The sequence below is a fragment of the Megalops cyprinoides genome, chromosome 1 (genome assembly GCF_013368585.1).
Source record: "Megalops cyprinoides isolate fMegCyp1 chromosome 1, fMegCyp1.pri, whole genome shotgun sequence".
In the NCBI taxonomy this organism is placed as follows: domain Eukaryota; kingdom Metazoa; phylum Chordata; class Actinopteri; order Elopiformes; family Megalopidae; genus Megalops; species Megalops cyprinoides.
Window position 1 is genome coordinate 5,533,670 of NC_050583.1, and position 18,875 is coordinate 5,552,544.

Sequence of the window (18,875 nt, forward strand, 5' to 3'; positions counted from 1 at the left end):
TATTGTCCTTCTGAAATTACACAAACAGACAGTAGAAGGCTACATTTATCAGAATGTTTAGGCTGATACCATTATTCACAGAAATGTAAACTATAGGATGATAAGATCAGCTGGACATTCATTTGACATACTTCACAAAAACAGCCAGAAGTTTATAGTTTATTTGTCAAACGATTATATTCTTGCATTAAATTGGGCTTTCCTAAAATGATCAGCGTTGTATACAAGTAACAGAGTGTAGCGTTCTGAGATATGCGTCTGGCGTTTTCTGCGCTTGCGTCACTGACAAGTTCTACCTGTATTGCACCTGTTTCAACGAGCTATTCACCCTCAGCCTGCCGGTCCGGATCACACGCCCGGGAGACCCGCCCCTTCTCGTTCCCGGCCGCACGTCCTCGGACGCAATTGGACGCTCGACCGATGAATGACGTGTGCGAGGAGCACCTGGAATTCGGTCAGTCAGCAGCGGAGCTCCGCTCTCAACTGCGCAGAAAACACACCGCGATGGGCGGACGGCGAAACCGACTCGAATAATGTGTTTTCCGCTCTAAATCCCACGGAGCTGGGGTCTCCTTTTACCATCAGACACCGTCGTCTTCAGCGAACGGACGACAGGGAACACGACTGACCATCCTTTACCCGGATTTAAAAAGGGATTCCTTGAAGCGAAACTCGCCCATTTTTTTCTGGATGCTGTTTTTTTGTTTATTTAAACCCCGAAATGCTCAATGTCTGTACCCTCCAGGCCCCAAACGGCGGAATACGAATAGAATGACTTCTTGAATTTCATTCCTTTTCTTTTTTTACGCCTCAAGCTACCTCTTCTTTGTATCGCTCGTTCTCCTTCCCCGTTCTCCTCCCGTCTTCCCTCCCCGAGGCCACTCCAACGGATTCTGCTATGGTGGATTCGAGTGCGATGAGGAAGACGTTCACGGTGCCGGAGATAAAGCCTTTGGATCAGTACGATTTCAACCGAGCCAAGATATGCGCTAGCTTGGGATGGCTGCTGGCTAAATCATACGGCACTGCAGGTATGTGTTGAATGTCTGCGTGTCTTTTTTTCCCGGCCGATCCCCACAGCCCCTCGCGTCCGTGTGCCAGCGTGCTGCTCCCAGCCTGTCATTTGCAACGAGCAGCGTGTGAAGGTGAACCGCACTTTGCCCGTATAGATTCGGCGATTCACGGCACGGCAGTAACGGGCAGCGGCGAGCCTGTGTAGGTGTACGTTTTCTAGCAGCAAGCCGTCCCCGGTCTCTCGGGCGCTTTTCAGTTTGATACCGTGACCATCGCATAAATAACACACAAAGCGCAGCCGTCCGTCCTGGCTTCGACATGCCCGTATCCGTCTTTCGCGGAAAGCCAGTGAATATGCTACACAGTCAAGAGCTACACGGACGAACGGCTGGTTTGTGTTCCATTTTAAAAAAAGCAACGTTTTTAGCAGTTATTGTTGTGGGTGGCGGTTGACACATAACCCACCGCAATCCTTTGTCAGAGATGCGCTACAGCCGACCTCTTTAAGCGTTAATCTTTCAAGACGGATAATGCTACAAAAAGCGATACGATGCATTAGTTGATGCAATTCGTCGCGCTCAGCAAAATAATAATGAGGAACAAAGTAACCAAGTGAAGTGGTCCTCGTGGGGTGCTTAATGTAGCAAAAACATACTTGCAATGTTTCCTCGCGCGTTGGGGCTGATGCATTAATTAAACGAGCTGTTTCCAATTAGCCGAGATAGGCTATTTTAAACAAGCTGCTTCGCGATGTTTGCGGCCCATGGAAAATACGAATATTGATGTCACCTTGCTGATGGGCACACGTTAAAATAGGGCACTGACAATGGTTATGTGGGATGGTGTCGACGTTGTATTTTACCGTAGGCTTTGTGATTTAGGCTAGAAATTATCCCCAAAGACATATATGCAGCATTCTTATTTGTAATTTGTGTGGGTGAATCGCATATTGCTTTCGGTCTAGGATAAAACGTCGATTTGAACAAAGACTCCCCAAATGCATGTTGTTAGACTGACACCACCCTGCCCGTCTCTCACGCGCACACACACCCCCACGGGGAAGCCCTTTGTCAGCCACGTACCCGCCCACCGTGGAATTTAAATGGACTTCGGCATCGAAGGTCTTGAACTGATAAGTGTGTCTCGATACCTTGAAAACGTGTGTTTTGCAAAATTCCACGTGTTCGTCAATGATTTTTCAATGGCTTGGACACCGTTAGCTGTGCAGCCTTGACATTTAGCCCCCACCCCGCCCCCACCGGCTACCTGAGATGTATTACCTACCTTAAGCCGCATCTACATTAAATGACTATATGCTGAATATCTGGACTTTTAGTAGGCCAAACTTCGATACACTTTGGACTCATTTGCCTTATGTGTTCATTTATGATCGCATATTAAACACTTTTTTTTTATTATTAAAGCCATTGGGTACATTTTCTCTTCCGTTAGAACTCCGTATTGTTGGCTCGGTCGAGTTTGTATGGATTATTCACTTGATTGTCCCTCAAAGCGGGTTCTCTTTAAAACGGAAACCCGATGACACATTTCCGAACCACGTTTCCATCCATGCTTTGTCGGTGAAATTTGCAGCCTTATACCATCGTGAATTCGTTTCGGATCCATTTAGACAAAGCGTTGGTTACTGGCGTCATCTTAATGTCTTTTTTTCTGATCCGTGACATAGCATAATTATTGTTTCCTTCGTCCCAGAAATCTTGACTTGTTCATCCTTTTCGAAATACAAGCTGCGGTTGGTCTCAACCTTGGCAAATACTCCTGCCTCGCAGGCTAGTCTGTTCGCATTAACTTTGCCATAGTGCAGTGGAGATCTGACACATCCAAATGTCTGTCCACATGACTCTGGAGAACATTTCACTGCATTCAGTTTATAAAAGCGAACAAAAAACGTTGTCGTGTTTTGGGCCGTTTTTTTTTCTTTGCTAAGGCCGACACGTTCTAAAGTGTGGAACTTAATTGACTTGAGCCGATTAAGTGATTACGAATTACTACCCAGGGATCAATGCATTAACGCGATCTCCGCGTCGGACAGCCTAATAGTTAACACCTCGCGGGAGAGCAGGCTACCTGAGTGAGAGAGAGAGAGTAACAACTATGTAGCTCAGAACAGGCCAGCAAAAACGTCGTATTTCATTAAAAGTCACTCAGTGCGACCACATCTCAAATTTTCCCATATCCCCTGGACCATAGCTGTGGAAATACGATTGGCCTGTTGTTTATAAATTGATTAGGAAGCAGCTCGCCAAAAGCACCTCTTTTGGTGGTTTGGTTTGGTTTTCTTGGTACAGAGGCAAAATAAACAAACATTTAATCACCAGAGATGTATATAAATAATAAAAAGGTTCAGTATTAGTTAATGACTCTTTAGTGGTGTGATTCTTGTTATCTCTCAGGCCCTGAGATCAGAAAGGCAGGCTGTTTGCTGAATCGTTTCTCCGGTGTGTGTGTGTGGGTTGGAGTTGCGTAACGTGGGTGGGGGTGTGTGTTTGGGGGGGGGGGGGTGCCAATGGAGCCCCGTGTGCATCAGCTGCACCTCCACAGACACAGCAGGAGACGCAAGGCCACCAGAGGAGATGGCAGTGCATGATGCTTGGTGTGTAGGAGTGGAGTCAATAGCCCTGTATATCATTACATTACATTACATTACATTACATGCATTTAGCAGACGCTCTTATCCAGAGCGACTTCCAGCACAATAGAACATAAATGTATCCATTCAATTTAAACAAGTGTCAGACCAGGCTCACAACACTCCCAGACCAGTGAGTGTGAGCATAACACTATTCAAGCCCGATTCTATTCCAGCTCTATTCTCCAGTGCACAGTGTATAGTGCATGGCGTATCGTGTCAAGTGTGTAACAGATCACTTAGCAGTCCATGGTGTATAGTGTATGACGTTTGGTGTACAGTAGTGTGTGGCGCATAAGTGTAAACTGTATAGTGGTATATATTGTGCACTATACACCGGTGCATGGTGTATAGTGTATAATAGAGTGTGGTGTATAGTGTCAAGTGTTTTGCAGTGCACGTTGTATAGTGTGTGGTGTTTGGTGTATAGTAGTGTATAACATAAAGTGTATAATAGTTTAAAGTATATAAGATTCAGCAGTGCATGGTGTAAAGTGTCAGGTTTTTGGTGTATAGTTGTCTGTTGTGTATAGTGTAAAGTGTGCAGGAGTATATTGTGCATAGAAGATCCAGATCAGTGCCTGCACTGATTTCCTGATAAAATGGTTCTGGGTTTTTGTTACAAGTGGGACAATCCTCTGTTTCCCTCACAATTAAACTTTATTTAACTTCAGATGCACCAGGAAAGGTTATAATGTGTATATGTGTGTGTATATGTGTGTGTGTTTGTGTGTGTGTGTGTGTGTGTGTTTGTGTGTGTGTGGAGGTGGGGGGAGTATGATTGTGGATGCGTTTGTATGTGTGAGTGTGTGTATGTGAGAGTGTGTGTGTTTGTGAGAGTGTCACCTCTGCTCTGTTCTGCTGATGCAGGTCTGTAGCTGTTGTTGCCCCCCCCCCCCCCGAACCCATCGTCAGTTCTCTTCCCAGAACCCCTGAGCATGCAGGATGAGGTCACCCACATGACGTCATCGCCTCAGGCCGCGGTCCGAGCCTGGCCGCCGTGCTGATAGGTGCTGGGCGAACTCAAACAGCGTCTGCCTCTCCGAACCAGTGTCTCAGACACTGGATTACCATGGTGATACACATGCTGTGCATTCTGGTACACAGGCCATATCAACCTGTTCTGAGACCTTACCGGGGCAGTGGTCAACATACTCCCAAAAAATTACAACTAACTACTGACATTCTGGGAGATGGACTGTGGCCATAGTCCTGTTATGTGACCTAGTGCCCTTGTGCATCCCATGTGCAACAGGCTACCTATGTGACTTCCTTGTTATTGCAGAAATTGAACAAAGGTGTGAGTGTGTTTCTAATGACAACCAGGTACAGTGTTAGAACCAGCAGCGGTGTCTTTTCCTCTCAGGCAGTGATGGGACATTTCTCTCCCTCATTTCCCTGGCTTGGTTAGGGTTGGGGGGGGGGGGGGGGGGGGGGGGGGGGCGACTGTGGAGTGTGGTGGGGAATATAAACGGCCATGGGTTTGTGGTGGAAACAGTTGCGTTTCTGTCCAGGTCTGCTCTCAGTAAAATAGCTCCCTCCATGCCAGAATAGTTCACACTTCTCAGGTTCAGAGAGAACAGTGCTTTTATTCTACTGTTTCTAATGAGCCACTGCCCAAAAGGCCTGGCTCTACCCCTCTATTGAATTACACCTCTCCCAGCAGATACATGGCGTCCCCCCCCTCCCTGTCTCTCTCTCTCTCTCTCTCTCTCTCTCTATCTCTCTATCTGTCTGTCTCACTCTATCAATTCAATTCAATTCAGTTCAATTCAATGGTGCTATTTTGGCTGGACAATCCAAGGCAACATGGCCAAAACGGTCACGTACAGAGAGACAGAGAGAGGGAGAAAGAGGGATTGAGTGTATATTTTGTTGTCTTCCTCTTTTTATTTCTCTACTTCTGTCTCTGTCTGTCAGTAGCTGTTTCTCTCTCTCTCTCTCCCCCTCTCCCTCTCTCAGGCGCTTTCACTCCATTGCCTTCGGTCTCTGTATCCACTTATTCTCTTTCTCTCTTTCCTCATCTGTCTGATGCTTTCTCTCCATTTATATCTCTGTCACCATGTCCACTCATTCTCTCTTCCTTTCTCTCTCTCTCTCTCTCCCTCCCCCCCCCCCCTCTCTCTCTCTCTCTCTCCCCCCCCCCTCTCTCTCTCTCTCTCCCCCCCCCCTCTCTCTCTCTCTCTCCCCCCCCCCCCTCCCCTCTCTCTCTCTCCCCCCCCCCCACTCTCTCTCTCCCTTCCCCCCTCTCTCTCTCTCTCTCTCTCTCTCTCTCCCCCTCCCTCCCTCCCTCCCTTCTCTCTCTTCAGTGATGAGCTCCCAGATTACTCTGATGCAGTGGACAGAAGCTGCCAGCTGCAGTCCCTCCTGCACCGCCCCCCCCCCCCCGGCCTCCTTCGCTGTGCTGTGCTTTTCTCATTACTCCACATCCCTCTTCTGTCTCCTCTCACAGGGGGGGAGCCCCCCAACCCCCCAACCCCCCCCCCCCCCCCCCCCCCCCCCGCTTCACTCCATCCCTCAGCTCCCCCATACCCCCAGCTCTGTCCTCCTTTCCTACCATCTATTTATTATTTTTTTTATTCAGTTGTTTAGCAGGTGCTCCTTTCCCGTCTCGGAGTGGTGCGGGGGGGGGGGGGGGGGGGGGGGGGGGGGGTACGGCCAAGCGCCGAGCTGTTTGGTGGCGTCAGGCACGGTTCTCGGCGCGAGCGAGTCGCTTGGTAATCGTTTTTAAGCGCAGCTAATCCGTATCGCGCCGCGGGTGTAAGCCAGGGTTAGACTGACCCGCTTTGGCTGAGAGCTCTGCCCTTGTGAAGCGGGTCACCGCAGCGGTTTACTTTACATTCGATTAGATGGATCTCACCTGCTGTTATAAACGGCCGCTGACATGACATTACAGTACTGTCATTCAGCAGACTCTCTTATCCAGAGTGATTTACATAGCAACTTACGCAGGTTACAGCTTTATCCATTTATACATCTGGATAGTTACTGAGGCAATTGTGAGTTGAGTGGTGCAGCTGAGGGTATAGCAGCAGTGCCCCAGTGGGGAATCGAACCGGCAACCTTTTGGTTACAAGCCCTGCTCTTTACCACTACTTGAACTTTTTGCAGGGCGTCCACCTGCTTGCCTCCTGTGTGTTTCTGTACGTGAACGAACACGGTTTGCTTGTCTCGCTGTGTTTGTGTTAGCTTTCTCACGCTGGTTTGAGGTCAGAAGCTGACCCGAGGCTTGTGAATTCCTCACTGATGTTATGGAGAGAGTACGAGTAGAAGCACAACACAGTGCAGAAGCTGACTTTGCTTCTTTTTTTTTTTTTTTTGAAGTTGCGCTTAAAGCCCATCTGACCTGGTGGTCAGATAAAGAAAGTGGTAAAGAAGTGTACACAGACCTAACACACACAGCCCTAACGCAGTGGTATAGACACTGGTAAAGAAGTGTACACAGACCTAACACACACAGCCCTAACGCAGTGGTAAAGACGCTGGTAAAGAAGTGTACACAGACCTAACACACACAGCCCTAACGCAGTGGTATAGACACTGGTAAAGAAGTGTACACAGACCTAACACACAGCCCTAACGCAGTGGTAAAGACGCTGGTAAAGAAGTGTACACAGACCTAACACACACAGCCCTAACGCAGTGGTAAAGACGCTGGTAAAGAAGTGTACACAGACCTAACACACACAGCCCTAACGCAGTGGTAAAAAAGTGCACACCAACCTAAAACCAGCACAACTATATTAATATGAAATATTAACAGCCTTTGCTTTGTACTTCTCCCAAGAATTATGTCCTCGCTTGCCTTGATATTTGATAATCAATCAGGTCCATAAAGGAGTAAATGTTTAGCTCTTCCGTCATCCAGCTTGTGAGATCAGCTATGCTTTGAGCACTGGCAGGCGGATGTCATGTGTTAAACACACCTACTTCTGCTGAACACGCCTGGGCAGCATGCCAACTTGCTGTCCCAGCTGGGGTTGGGCTGCGTGTTACGGGCCCGGGTTCAGCGTGCTGTGGAAAGACCTCTGGCTAAGGGCAGGTCAGGGGATATATGCCTGCAGTGCCCAACAGCGATCCCTAACAGTGACATAATCTTACAGCAGTGTAGCATTATGGTTAAGGAGCAGGACTCGTAACCGAAAGGTTGCTGGTTTGATTCCCTGCTGCTGTACCTTTGGGCAAGGTACTGAACCCAGAACTGCCTCAGCAAATATCCAGCTGTATAAATGGGTAAAATGTAAAACAAAAAATTGTAAACTGTGTAAGTCACTCAGGATAAGAGTGTGTGCTAAATTAATGTAATGTAATGTGATGTGATGTGTGAGGTCGGATGCATGTAGGTGCCTCGTTTCACCACCGGGGGCACCAGCGAGGAAAGAATACGGTGGGCTCAGGTTGTATGGATGTTGAGAAAAGGAGTTACCCTACCCAGGAGATGGATACACAGCACAGGATAATTATCTCTGTCTGGAAAGAAAATGTCATAATGATTTTGCCTCAGGGCATTGCTTAGCCTTGATAGGATGACAGTTCTGAGCCACGGACCAATCGCAACGCCCAAATTTCCTCTTATTTGAATAGCATGACAATAACCAATCGGGCACAGTGGGCTGAATATCAGTGCAGAAAGTGAAAGACTGAATGGATCAGCAGGACCCTTTCGACAACTGCATTATCCTGACACACGATGACAGTGATGCCAGCCAGGGAGAGAGGTGACCAGGTAACCAGAGGTACAGCAGAGACCTCATTCATGGATGTAAGGCCTGCAGTGTAGCATAGTGGTAAGGCGCAGGGCTCGTAACCGAAAGGTTGCTGGTTCGAGTCCACTCTGGGGCGCTGCTGCTGTACCCTTGGGCAAGGTACATAACCCTCTCTACTCTAAATCTCTACCAGCTAGCTTGTACAACTATTGAAACTTGGTCATGCAGTGCTTCTAATATTGCTTACCCCTTATCTGGCTTTTTGCTTGTATTGTACTCTACCTCACTTGTGAGTTGCTTTGGATAAAAGCGTCTGCCAAATGAATAAATGTAAATATAACCCAGAATTGCCTCAGGAAATATCCAGCTGTATGAGGAGATAGCATGTAAAACTGTAACTTGTAATTCGCTCACTGTAGAGGAAACGGAGCTGCAACCGATGCACACGGCTGTCGGGTTGTCAGTTGGTGGCCGCTGGAGTGGCGGAGAGCGGACACAGGGTGCGGTGTAGAGCAGGGATCAGGGATTGAGTTTCTCTGCGTGGACCTGGAGCGAACCCGAGCCTCATGCATGAATAAACGGAGCACCGCCGTGCGCTCGGACACCGCCGCCTCTCAGCTCCAGTTGCACTGGATCACTGTTAGCGAAGAGTAGGCCGGGGGAGTAGCGTAGCGCTCGACAGGATATGACATCACAAAGGCCACAGGGGCTCAGGGCCGGAGCAGCGCGGTACATTATGACCAGATATTCAGCTCTTCCCTTCCTCCCATCCTCCCTAATTCCTTTTCCAGTGGGGGAGCCCCCCCCCCCCCCCGCAATGCGGGTGAGATAGACGGGCACGTCCAAGGCGACTAATCGCACTAACGACCTTCCTAACGACCTCGCCTTGTTAACGACCCCACTGCTTCGCGCAGCCAGGAAGGCGGCAGATATGAAGATCTAAGACAGTGCAGGAGTACTGGATTTCATTGCTTATCCTGCCAAATAAAGGACCAAGGCGACAGGCCAGATGCCCAGGGTGAAAAACCTACCATTGTCATTATTATTAATATTTCAGGTTTTAATGGAATTTTGTGTATTGTAAAGCACCTTGATTGCAGCTAAAGTGCTCTGTAAATAAACTTTGTCATCATTATGACACTGTACATTTGTAGTTAGTCATGTGGCAGCTATTATCTTGTATGACTCATAAAGGAAAAGTACAAACTTGTGCGCAATTTAAGGAATTTTTCAGTGGTGTAATTATTAATGATCTGTTTTCCAAGGAGGGTTTCGGGGGTTGGGAGTCATTTGTTGTTGCTGGGAGTCCTTGGAGGCTCATGGCTCCAAAATCAACTCCAGCAGCATGACAGTAATATTGTGGAGTCTAAAGCGAGTGGAAACGGAACAGTGGGCCCGTGCGGTTCTGTGGAACTTTGTGAAGCTGTGCCGTAACCCGCACAGTTTGGAGGGGGGGGGTGGGGGGGTGGTGGGTTGCGTTAGAACAGCTGGAGGAGGAAGTGTATTCCCCTGCAGAGGTACACACTGGTCCATCGGGCTTCGGCTCCCAACCCCCAATTGACCTGCGCACCGGGGCTAATCGGTCCGTGTGCAACGGTAATCGCTGATAAAGGTTCCTACCTGGGAGCCTGTGGGTGGAGGGGAGCAGTAGGGCTCGTTAGAGGCAGTGTAAGCAGACCGTAGGATCAACACGCTGGTGAACTACACGGGGGGGGGGGGTTTGCTGTGCATTACTGTTTAGACAGCGTGATCTAATGCAGTCTTTAAAAGGGGGGGGGGGGGGGGTTCACGCTGTTTAAATCTCTGCAAACGGCCCTGCCCTGTCACGTGACTCTGCTGTCTGAAAGCGTGAGGACCGTCCCATTCGGACGTTGTTTGCATTGGAGGGCCCCGGCGTTTCGGCGGGAGGACAGCGAGGCCTGCTTTGATCGCTAAGCAGACTTAATGTGATGTAGCGGACTCCGCCCGGCAGCCCAGACCTCCTGTCCCTCTAATTAAAACAAAGAAGTCTTCCTGTTCTGCTGTTCCTATGGCGACAGCAGTCCCACCTCTCGCTCTCTCTCTCTAGGTCTGTCTGTGAGTTTGCTTTGTCTCGTGTCGTCTGCCTCTGTAGGGTGGTGCCTGTAGGCACGCAAACACAAATATTTCCACTGCCTCCTCTTCTCTCTAACCACATTTTATGGAGCTCCTAGCACACTGTGTGTGTGTGTGTGTGTGTGTGTGTGTGTGTGTGTGTGTGTATATATATATCTGTATGTGTGTGTACATCTGCGTGTGGGTGAGTGAGTGTGTGTACGTCTGTGCACGTGTGTGTGTATGTATATACATCATGTACATACATCATATATACATATATGCACGTGTGCGCATGTGTGAGTGTATGAGTATGAATGTGTATGTGTGTACGTGTGTGTGTACGTGTGTGGTGTGTGTGTGTATGTGTGTGGTGTGTGTGTGTACGTGTGTGTGTGTGTGTGTTTGTTGTGTGTGTGTACGTGTTTGTTGTGTGTGTGTGTGTGTGTGTGTGTACGTGTGTGTGTGTGTGTGTGCGTGTGTGTTGTGTTGTGTGTGTGTGTGTACGTGTTTGTTGTGTGTGTTGTGTGTGTGTACGTGTGTGTGCGTGCACGCGCACTCGGTTTGCCTTGTTGGCAGGGATTCTGCAGAAGAGATTATGTGATCTGCAGGCAGTCGCTGGGTGTTTGTTTTGCTTTAGGCAGAGAGGACAGGAGGAAGAGAGCGTTACCCTTTCTCCCCGCGTTACCCTTTCTCCCTGTGGAGAAATCCACTAGAAGATCAGGCTAACCGGCTTGCAGTGTTATCTAAAACGGGTTAGAAGGTAAACGCTCTCCCGTGCAGAAGTCCTCTTAAAATCATTACATCAGTGCGGATGAGGCTCTGCTCCAGACCTGTCGTCCCTGGATACGGTGCAGCGATATGATGGGATGGAAATGACCCTCAGCTGAAAGGGAGGCGGGGGGGGGGGGGGGGGGGGGGGGGGGAGGGGAGGGGATCGGGCCCTGACTTTAACAGCGCTGTGAAGTCAGAATCAGCACAGGCAGCGGGAAGCCGAGGACCTGCTGCCATGGCAACAGACAATGCTGATGACTCTCTCTTCCTGCCCTCATTGTGGAAATTTACTCTTTCGTTTTACAAGGCTTACTGTACACACACACACACACACACACACACACACACACAGACACCAACACGCTCACATGCACGCACACTGGCATACACACTCACACATACACTCACATATACACACGTACACTTGCACACACACGTACACTTGCACACACACACTCACACTCACACACACACTCTCACACACACACACACACACACTCTCACACACACACACACACACACACACACACTCACACACACACACACACACTCCCACGGACACTCACACACCAATCTCACATACAATTTGTATGTAATACCCAGCTTTGTAACTGGGCGATATGTAAGGATAAATCACTTGCATTATGTGTCTGAAGGTCTGTTAGTTAATGTTGACATTATATATTTTATTCTATTTCTTAAGGGGTAAATGATATATGGTATATGACACTGGAATGAGGATGAAGAGGCTCCTCTTAACCGCTGACCTCGCCTCTAGAAGACTGAGCTGCAAAAAAACTTTGTGGTTTTTTTTTTAATGTCCCATTTTTGGTAGTGTAATACATTGCTCTGTTGAATTGGTTTTTATATTACTGCCCTTGAAGCAGTAACAGATTTATATGCACAGGTGGAAATGAGGTGTAGTGTAGTGCTTACACAGTGGGGTTAGAGTGCCACCATTTACGTTTGTGTGTGTGTGTGTATATGCATGGTTTTGTTTGTTTCTGTGCCTGGGGGTTTACATGAGTTTATATGGCATTTACTAATGTGTATGTTTACAAGTGAGTGAGTGAAAGAGAATGTGTGCTTGTGTGCTTGTGTGCTTGTGTGCTTGTGTGTGTGCGTGCGTGCGTGCGTGCGTGTGTGCGTGTGTGTATGTGCGCGCCACATTCGCTGGTCCCGGCATGATAAGGCGAGTTGGGATTGGAGTGAAATGTGTGCATACAGAAGGGTCTGCAGAGGCCGTAACGTTCAGTCCTGCTGTCACACACACACAGACTGGTGGAGTGTGTGCCTCTGTGAGACACTGAGTGAGTCTGGGGCCACAGACAGCAGCGATGCTGCCCTGGGAGAGGGGGGGAGTGAGCCGCTCACACCCCGGTGCTCAGCGTCGGCGCCTGTCCCCGCCTGGAAAACCCCCCCTGCGCTCGGAGACCGGCCTCCGATCGCTGAGATTACGCTGCTTCCTTGAGTGGATGTCTGGATGCGGGACGCTGGAATGTGGGTCACAGGGGGAGAGGGGGACGAGGAGGGGGGCGAGGGGGGTTTGAATCTCGGTGCCACGTGGTCACGTGCCTCTCAGTGTGTTAGCGTGTCGCTGGTGCTGTGTCCTCCGAGGACAGGGCTTTCCAAAGCTGCATTCTCACACACACACACACACACACACACACACTCGTACTGTACATATCCATACTCGCACAAAGGGAGAGGCATACACATGCACAGACAAACGCACACAATCACACTCGTACTGTACATATTCATACTCACACAAAGGAAGAGGCATTCTGACATACACACAAACAGATTGGAGAAACTCATATATATTCACACAGTGATACACAGAACCAGAGACACGCACAGGCACACGCACACGCACAGGCACAGGCACAGGCACAGGCACAGGCACACACACACACACACACACACACACACACACACACACACACACACACACGGTCACTTCCCCTCAGCGTCACAGACATGCTCTCCTTGCCGCTTGGTTTAACCCTTTGCTGTGTGTACTCATCCGGATGATGCTCAGAGGCCCGGCGGCAGCGGAGGCCCTGTTTTCACTGGCAGGGCACCCTGTGAATTCAGGGGCTGCCCGTGTGACACCCCATCAGCAACCCCAGTGGGCTGTCGCTTCCAGCGTGCCCCCCCCCAGCTCTGTCCCTCACCCCAGTACAAACACGCTCGAAAACATTCCCGAAGAAATGGATACACTGCTGATCTTACATTGTGTCATTTCGCAGACACTCTTATCCAGAGCGACTTCCAAATAAGTGCATCACAGTGCTGAGAGTAGTTATCAAAAAAGTTCTGTTGTTGTAATTATTCTAATGTTCTATTGTGCTGAAAGTCGCTGCGGACAACAGCGTCTGTTAAATGAGTGTAATGCAATGTGATGTAACGTAGTGAGATCCGGTGTCTGGTAATTAGAATATTTGACCACAAGGTCCTGAATGGGCTACTTGGAGTCAGTGTTTGAATGCATTGGTTGCTCCACTAAGAAATGAACTAATCCCAGAGCTGTTCCCTCTCATCTGTAATTGGGAAAGACAGCATGGAAAACAGTGTGTAAAATAACAGCTGCAATGCGTTATTCATCTCTGTCTGAAGGCGTGAATAAATCCATTTCCTTTGCGCTGAGTCATGATATTCACAGAGGGAATTTGAGCTTCATACAGTGTTTGGGGGGGAGGGGGGAGAGTGGGGTTCATTTATTTAAATATTCAATATTTCACCATTTGAAAATACGCAGTCGTAGGAATTCCTCGATTGTCCCTGTACAGCTTCTGTAGAGTGTCATATTGCACTGTTTGGGCCTCGCCACCCATTAGTATGGCTGAATTTCTCCCTCCCATCTCCATGTAGCGTAATGTTGCTCTGCTTGTCCCTCCCGTCTCCCCGTAGAGAGCGTGCCGGCTGAGCTGCGGGAGCCCTTCTACCGTGACCAGTATGAGCAGGAGCACATCAAGCCGCCCGTCACCCGGCTGCTGCTGTCGTCCGAGCTGCACTGCCGGGCCTACAGCCTGCTGCCAGGGGCTCGCACCCGCGCCGGCGGTGAGGGGCCCCCCAGGGACGGGGCCACCCTTCTCAGGCTCCTGGCCAAGCGGGGCGTGCCTCCCAGAGACCGGGATGCCCTGGTGACCGAGGCCGACCTCCGACACAAGCCTATCAAGATGGTGAGAGGTTTTGGGGAGGGGTGGGGTCTGAGCGCTGGAGAGGCCATCTGTGGAAATGGCCTCTACTCTGAGAATCAATGCCACTGTCCTAGTCCTCCCAATGAGTCACTGTGTTCAGCTGACATTGAGTCGCTGTGTTAAGATAAGGATCAATACCACCATTGTAGTCCTCTAACTGAGTCACTGTGTTAAGCTGACTTTGAGTTACTGTGTTAAGATAAGGATCAATAACATCATTGTAGTCCTCTAACTGAATCACTGTGTTAAGATGAAAATCAATAGTACCATCCTATTCCCCCATTGAGCCACTGTGTTAAGCTGACATTGAGTCACTGTGTTAAGCTGAAAATCAATACCACCATCCTAGTCCTCCCATCAGGACACTGTTAAGCTGAGGGTCAATAGTGCCACCCTAGTCCTCTAACTGAGTCACTGTGTTAAGCTGAACATCAATACCACTGTCCTAGTCATCAAGACACAGTGAAACTGCCACTCTCAGCCTGGGTGCTGGGGGTGTCTTCTGTCCATGAGTGTGTGAGTCAGGATTGTAATACCAGAGTGAGCCACACCAGCTAAAGTGGTAGGACAGGCTTGGGGGGCTGAGACGGTGATGTTGTATAAATGCAGTGATACTGTAGAAACACAGCCTTGCTGTATAAGGGTGATTATGGCTCACATGGACATGGTTCAGTAATGGGGCTCCTGCCCCACATAGAGCAGTCAGACAGTTGGGGCACAGGAAAACTGCAGAGGCATGAGACATGTCTGGTGATATCTGAGCTCGGCCGGTGCTGTCTAGTGCTGTGGAGAGAGATCTGAGCTCGGCCGGTGCTGCCTGGTGCTGTGGAGAGAGATCTGAGCTCGGCCGGTGCTGTCTGGTGCTGTAGAGAGAGAGATCTGAGCTCGGCCGGTGCTGCCTGGTGCTGTGGAGAGAGATCTGAGCTCAGCCGGTGCTGCCTGTTGCTGTGGAGAGAGATCTGAGCCCGGCCGGTGCTGTCTGGTGCTGTGGAGAGAGATCTGAGCTCGGCCGGTGCTGCCTGGTGCTGTGGAGAGAGATCTGAGCTCGGCCGGTGCTGCCTGGTGCTGTGGAGAGAGATCTGAGCTCGGCCGGTGCTGCCTGGTGCTGTGGAGAGAGATCTGAGCTCGGCCGGTGCTGCCTGGTGCTGTGGAGACAGGGGAAAGTGGGTCAGCGCATGGCATTATAAGCATCAGTTTGTCCTCAGCAATCTGCTGCAGTATTGCATCCCATTCTGCTGTGTGGGCTTTCCCTTCCACTCACATATGCACAGACCCACACAAACACACACAGACGCACTCACACACACACACACGCACACAAACGCGCACAGACCCATACAAACACACACAGACGTACTCACACTCATACGCGCACACACACGTGCACACACACACACACACGCACACAAATATACACATATCACACACACACGCACACAAACATACTCACACACACACACACACACACACTCACACACACAAACACACAGACCCACACAAACACACAGACGTACTCACACACAAACGCATACTCACACATATGCACAGACCCACACAAACACACACAGACGTACTCACACACAAACGCATACTCACACATATGCACAGACCCACACAAACACACACAGACACACTCACACACACAGACACACATAAACACACACAGACGTACTCACACACAAACGCATACTCACACATATGCACAGACCCACACAAACACACACAAACGTACTCACACACAAACGCATACTCACACAAACACACAGACCCACACAAACACACAGACGTACTCACACACAAACGCATACTCACACATATGCACAGACCCACACAAACACACACAAACGTACTCACACACAAACACATACTCACACACACACACAAATATACACATATCACACACACATGCACACAAACATACACACATACACACACGCACACAAACACACAAACACTCACACACACACACACACACACTCACACACACAAACATATGCACAGACCCATACAAACACACACAAATGTACTCACACAAACACATACTCGCACACGCACACACAAACACACACACACACAAATATACGCATATCACGCACGCACGCACGCACACACACGCATACACGGATGCCCGGTGTTTCAAACAGCAAAAGGAGAGGGTGAGAAGTGGAGCAGAAAGGACAAGCAAAAACAGAGCACTGAAGTGAGTGAGAGAGTGAGAGAGTGAGAGAGAGGGTGAGAGGGTGAGAGAGAGGGTGAGAGGGTGAGAGGGTGAGGGGGTGAGGGGGTGAGGGGGTGAGGGGGTGAGGGGGTGAGGGGGTGAGAGGGTGAGAGAGGGAGAGGGTGAGAGAGTGAGGGAGGGGGTGAGAGAGTGAGGGAGGGAGAGAGGGAGAGAGGGAGAGGGTGAGAGAGAGTGAGGGAGTGAGGGAGAGGGTGAGAGAGAGAGTGAGGGAGAGAGGGAGAGAGGAGAAAGTGAGGGAGGGAGAGAGTGAGGGCGTGAGGGAATGAGGGAGTGAGGGAGAGATGAGAGAGTGAGGGGGAGAGAGGGAGAGAGGAACAGAGAGCCATCAGCAGGAATATGAAATGAACAGAGGTACAGGGCTCCCTGTAGCAACTCTCATTTGCCTATACATTATTACTACACGCTAACACAGGCCTACGCATAATTTCACCGCACCCTAACCAAAAATCCTACAACTCTGCATATTACTGTATCAATACTGTGTCTCTACATCATCCAACATTCCTGCAACCGCATGACTCCGTTACACTTAATGCAGTATCCCTGCATCCTCACCACGTTCCTACACATTTGTAATCGCATGACAGGTTTACAAAATGCCTGCACTACAATATCGCGACGCCTGTACAGCACTCAATAACATCGCTGCAGCCTTACATCACCGCTGCATGTGCAGCCTCTGGACATGCCTGTAGTATTACTACACCTCTGAACGTCTCCTCTGCGGCTGGGTTTAGATGGTCCTGCCATCTCTCTCCCCAGAGGTCCAAGGGATGGTATTATGGGATGGCTGTGTGCAGGTCACGTCCACTGCAGAGTGGCTGTAACTGAAACATCGGGGACAGGAAAGCGGGCCAGCTTCACTCCTGCTCTGAGGCTGGGTTCTGACCCAGATCGATCGCTCCTGTTCTCTCGTCGCTCTGGATAAGAGCGTCTGCCAAGTGAATGTAATGTCATGTCATTTAATGTGGCGTTCTGGGTTCTGACCAGAATAGTCGTGTTCCAGGTTATGTCCCAGATCACAGGTCGTCACGGTTCCGAATGGTCCCACGGTCACACTCACGGTTCCACTCACTGCAGACGTGGGGTACCCACCGCAGTAGGGAATCAGGCAGGACCCGGTTCTGGTGCAGCCCGCTCCGGGTGTTCCTGTCACCTGACTCAGATCTCGTGCCAGTCAGAACCACCCCCCCCCTTCAGGGCATTATTGGGTCAAAGCTGTTGAGCAGTTTGAATGCTCTGAAGATCCACCAGCCTTAAGGTGCATTTCAGCTCCGTCCCGATCGAGCCAGCTCAAGAACCTTTGAGCCCGTCCTCTCTGGGGGAGTCCTGAAGGGGGCTTTCCCTGGCCCGTGACCTGTTTTCAGAGTCCACAGCCTGTCCCAAGCACCCCATTTCATGGTCCTCATGTTTAATCAACCATCCTGTCTCAAGATGAGTCTGCCCCCATTTGCTCTGGTCCACGTCTCGTAAAACCCATCTTGGCAGTGTAGCACAGCGGTTGAGGGGCAGGACTTGTAACCAAAAGGTTGCCAGTTCGATTCCCCACTGGGGCACTGCTGCTGTTCCCTTGGGCAAGGTACTTAACTCACAACTGCCTCGATAAATATCCGCTTCCTGCAGAGTGCAGATTACGCAGTCCAGACCAGCATGTTCTGAGCTCTGCAGCTGTGTGCATGTTGAAGTGTGTTCAGTGGGCGTAATACAGGGGGTGGCGATCGTGAAGAGAGGCAAAATAAAGAGCCGGGAATGGCTGCCACATGTCAGTGTAGTTCCCTGGGCTCTTTGAAGCCATGATGTCAGATGCTCTGAATTAGCCTGACATTTGCTGGCCATCTCAGTTCAGCTTTTTGCTGCGTGTTGGTCTTGTTGTTACTGAATGGCCCTTGTTAGACAGAAGTGTGAATCAGTAACTCAACTGCAAACACAGGTTCTGGTAAGAGCAGGAAGACAGTGTGAGATGGGCAAAACAGACAGAGAACAGTGGGATAGACCTGTCTTTAATTTAGGCTGTAGAGCATAGACAGGTGGGCCTGTCTTTTAATTAGGCCTTATCAGACACATAGTTAGACCTGTTCTTTATTTTGGCACTTTCACAGAAGCTTTGGCCCAGGATTTTAGACCGTTTGACCACGGCCGTGTCCCAGAGTTGATTGGCAGGCTGGCATACCCAATGCAGAGTGAAGGCAGCCGTCCAGAATCTTTCTTCTCCG

At 49.8% G+C, this 18,875-nt stretch overlaps 1 protein-coding gene across 4 annotated transcripts in view; it reads left to right on the top strand.

Moving 5' to 3' along the window:
• The first annotated feature begins 443 nt into the window (after positions 1 to 443).
• LOC118775295 (calmodulin-regulated spectrin-associated protein 3-like) overlaps positions 444 to 18,875 on the top strand; it is a 39,264-nt gene continuing 20,832 nt past the window's right edge. For all 4 annotated transcript variants that reach the window (XM_036525135.1, XM_036525144.1, XM_036525155.1 and 1 more), the window contains exons 1-2: positions 444 to 1,031; positions 14,134 to 14,405. In XM_036525135.1, the coding sequence (XP_036381028.1) occupies positions 899 to 1,031; positions 14,134 to 14,405 (405 nt within the window). In that variant the 5' untranslated portion in view covers positions 444 to 898. The remainder of the gene's footprint in view (positions 1,032 to 14,133; positions 14,406 to 18,875) is intronic.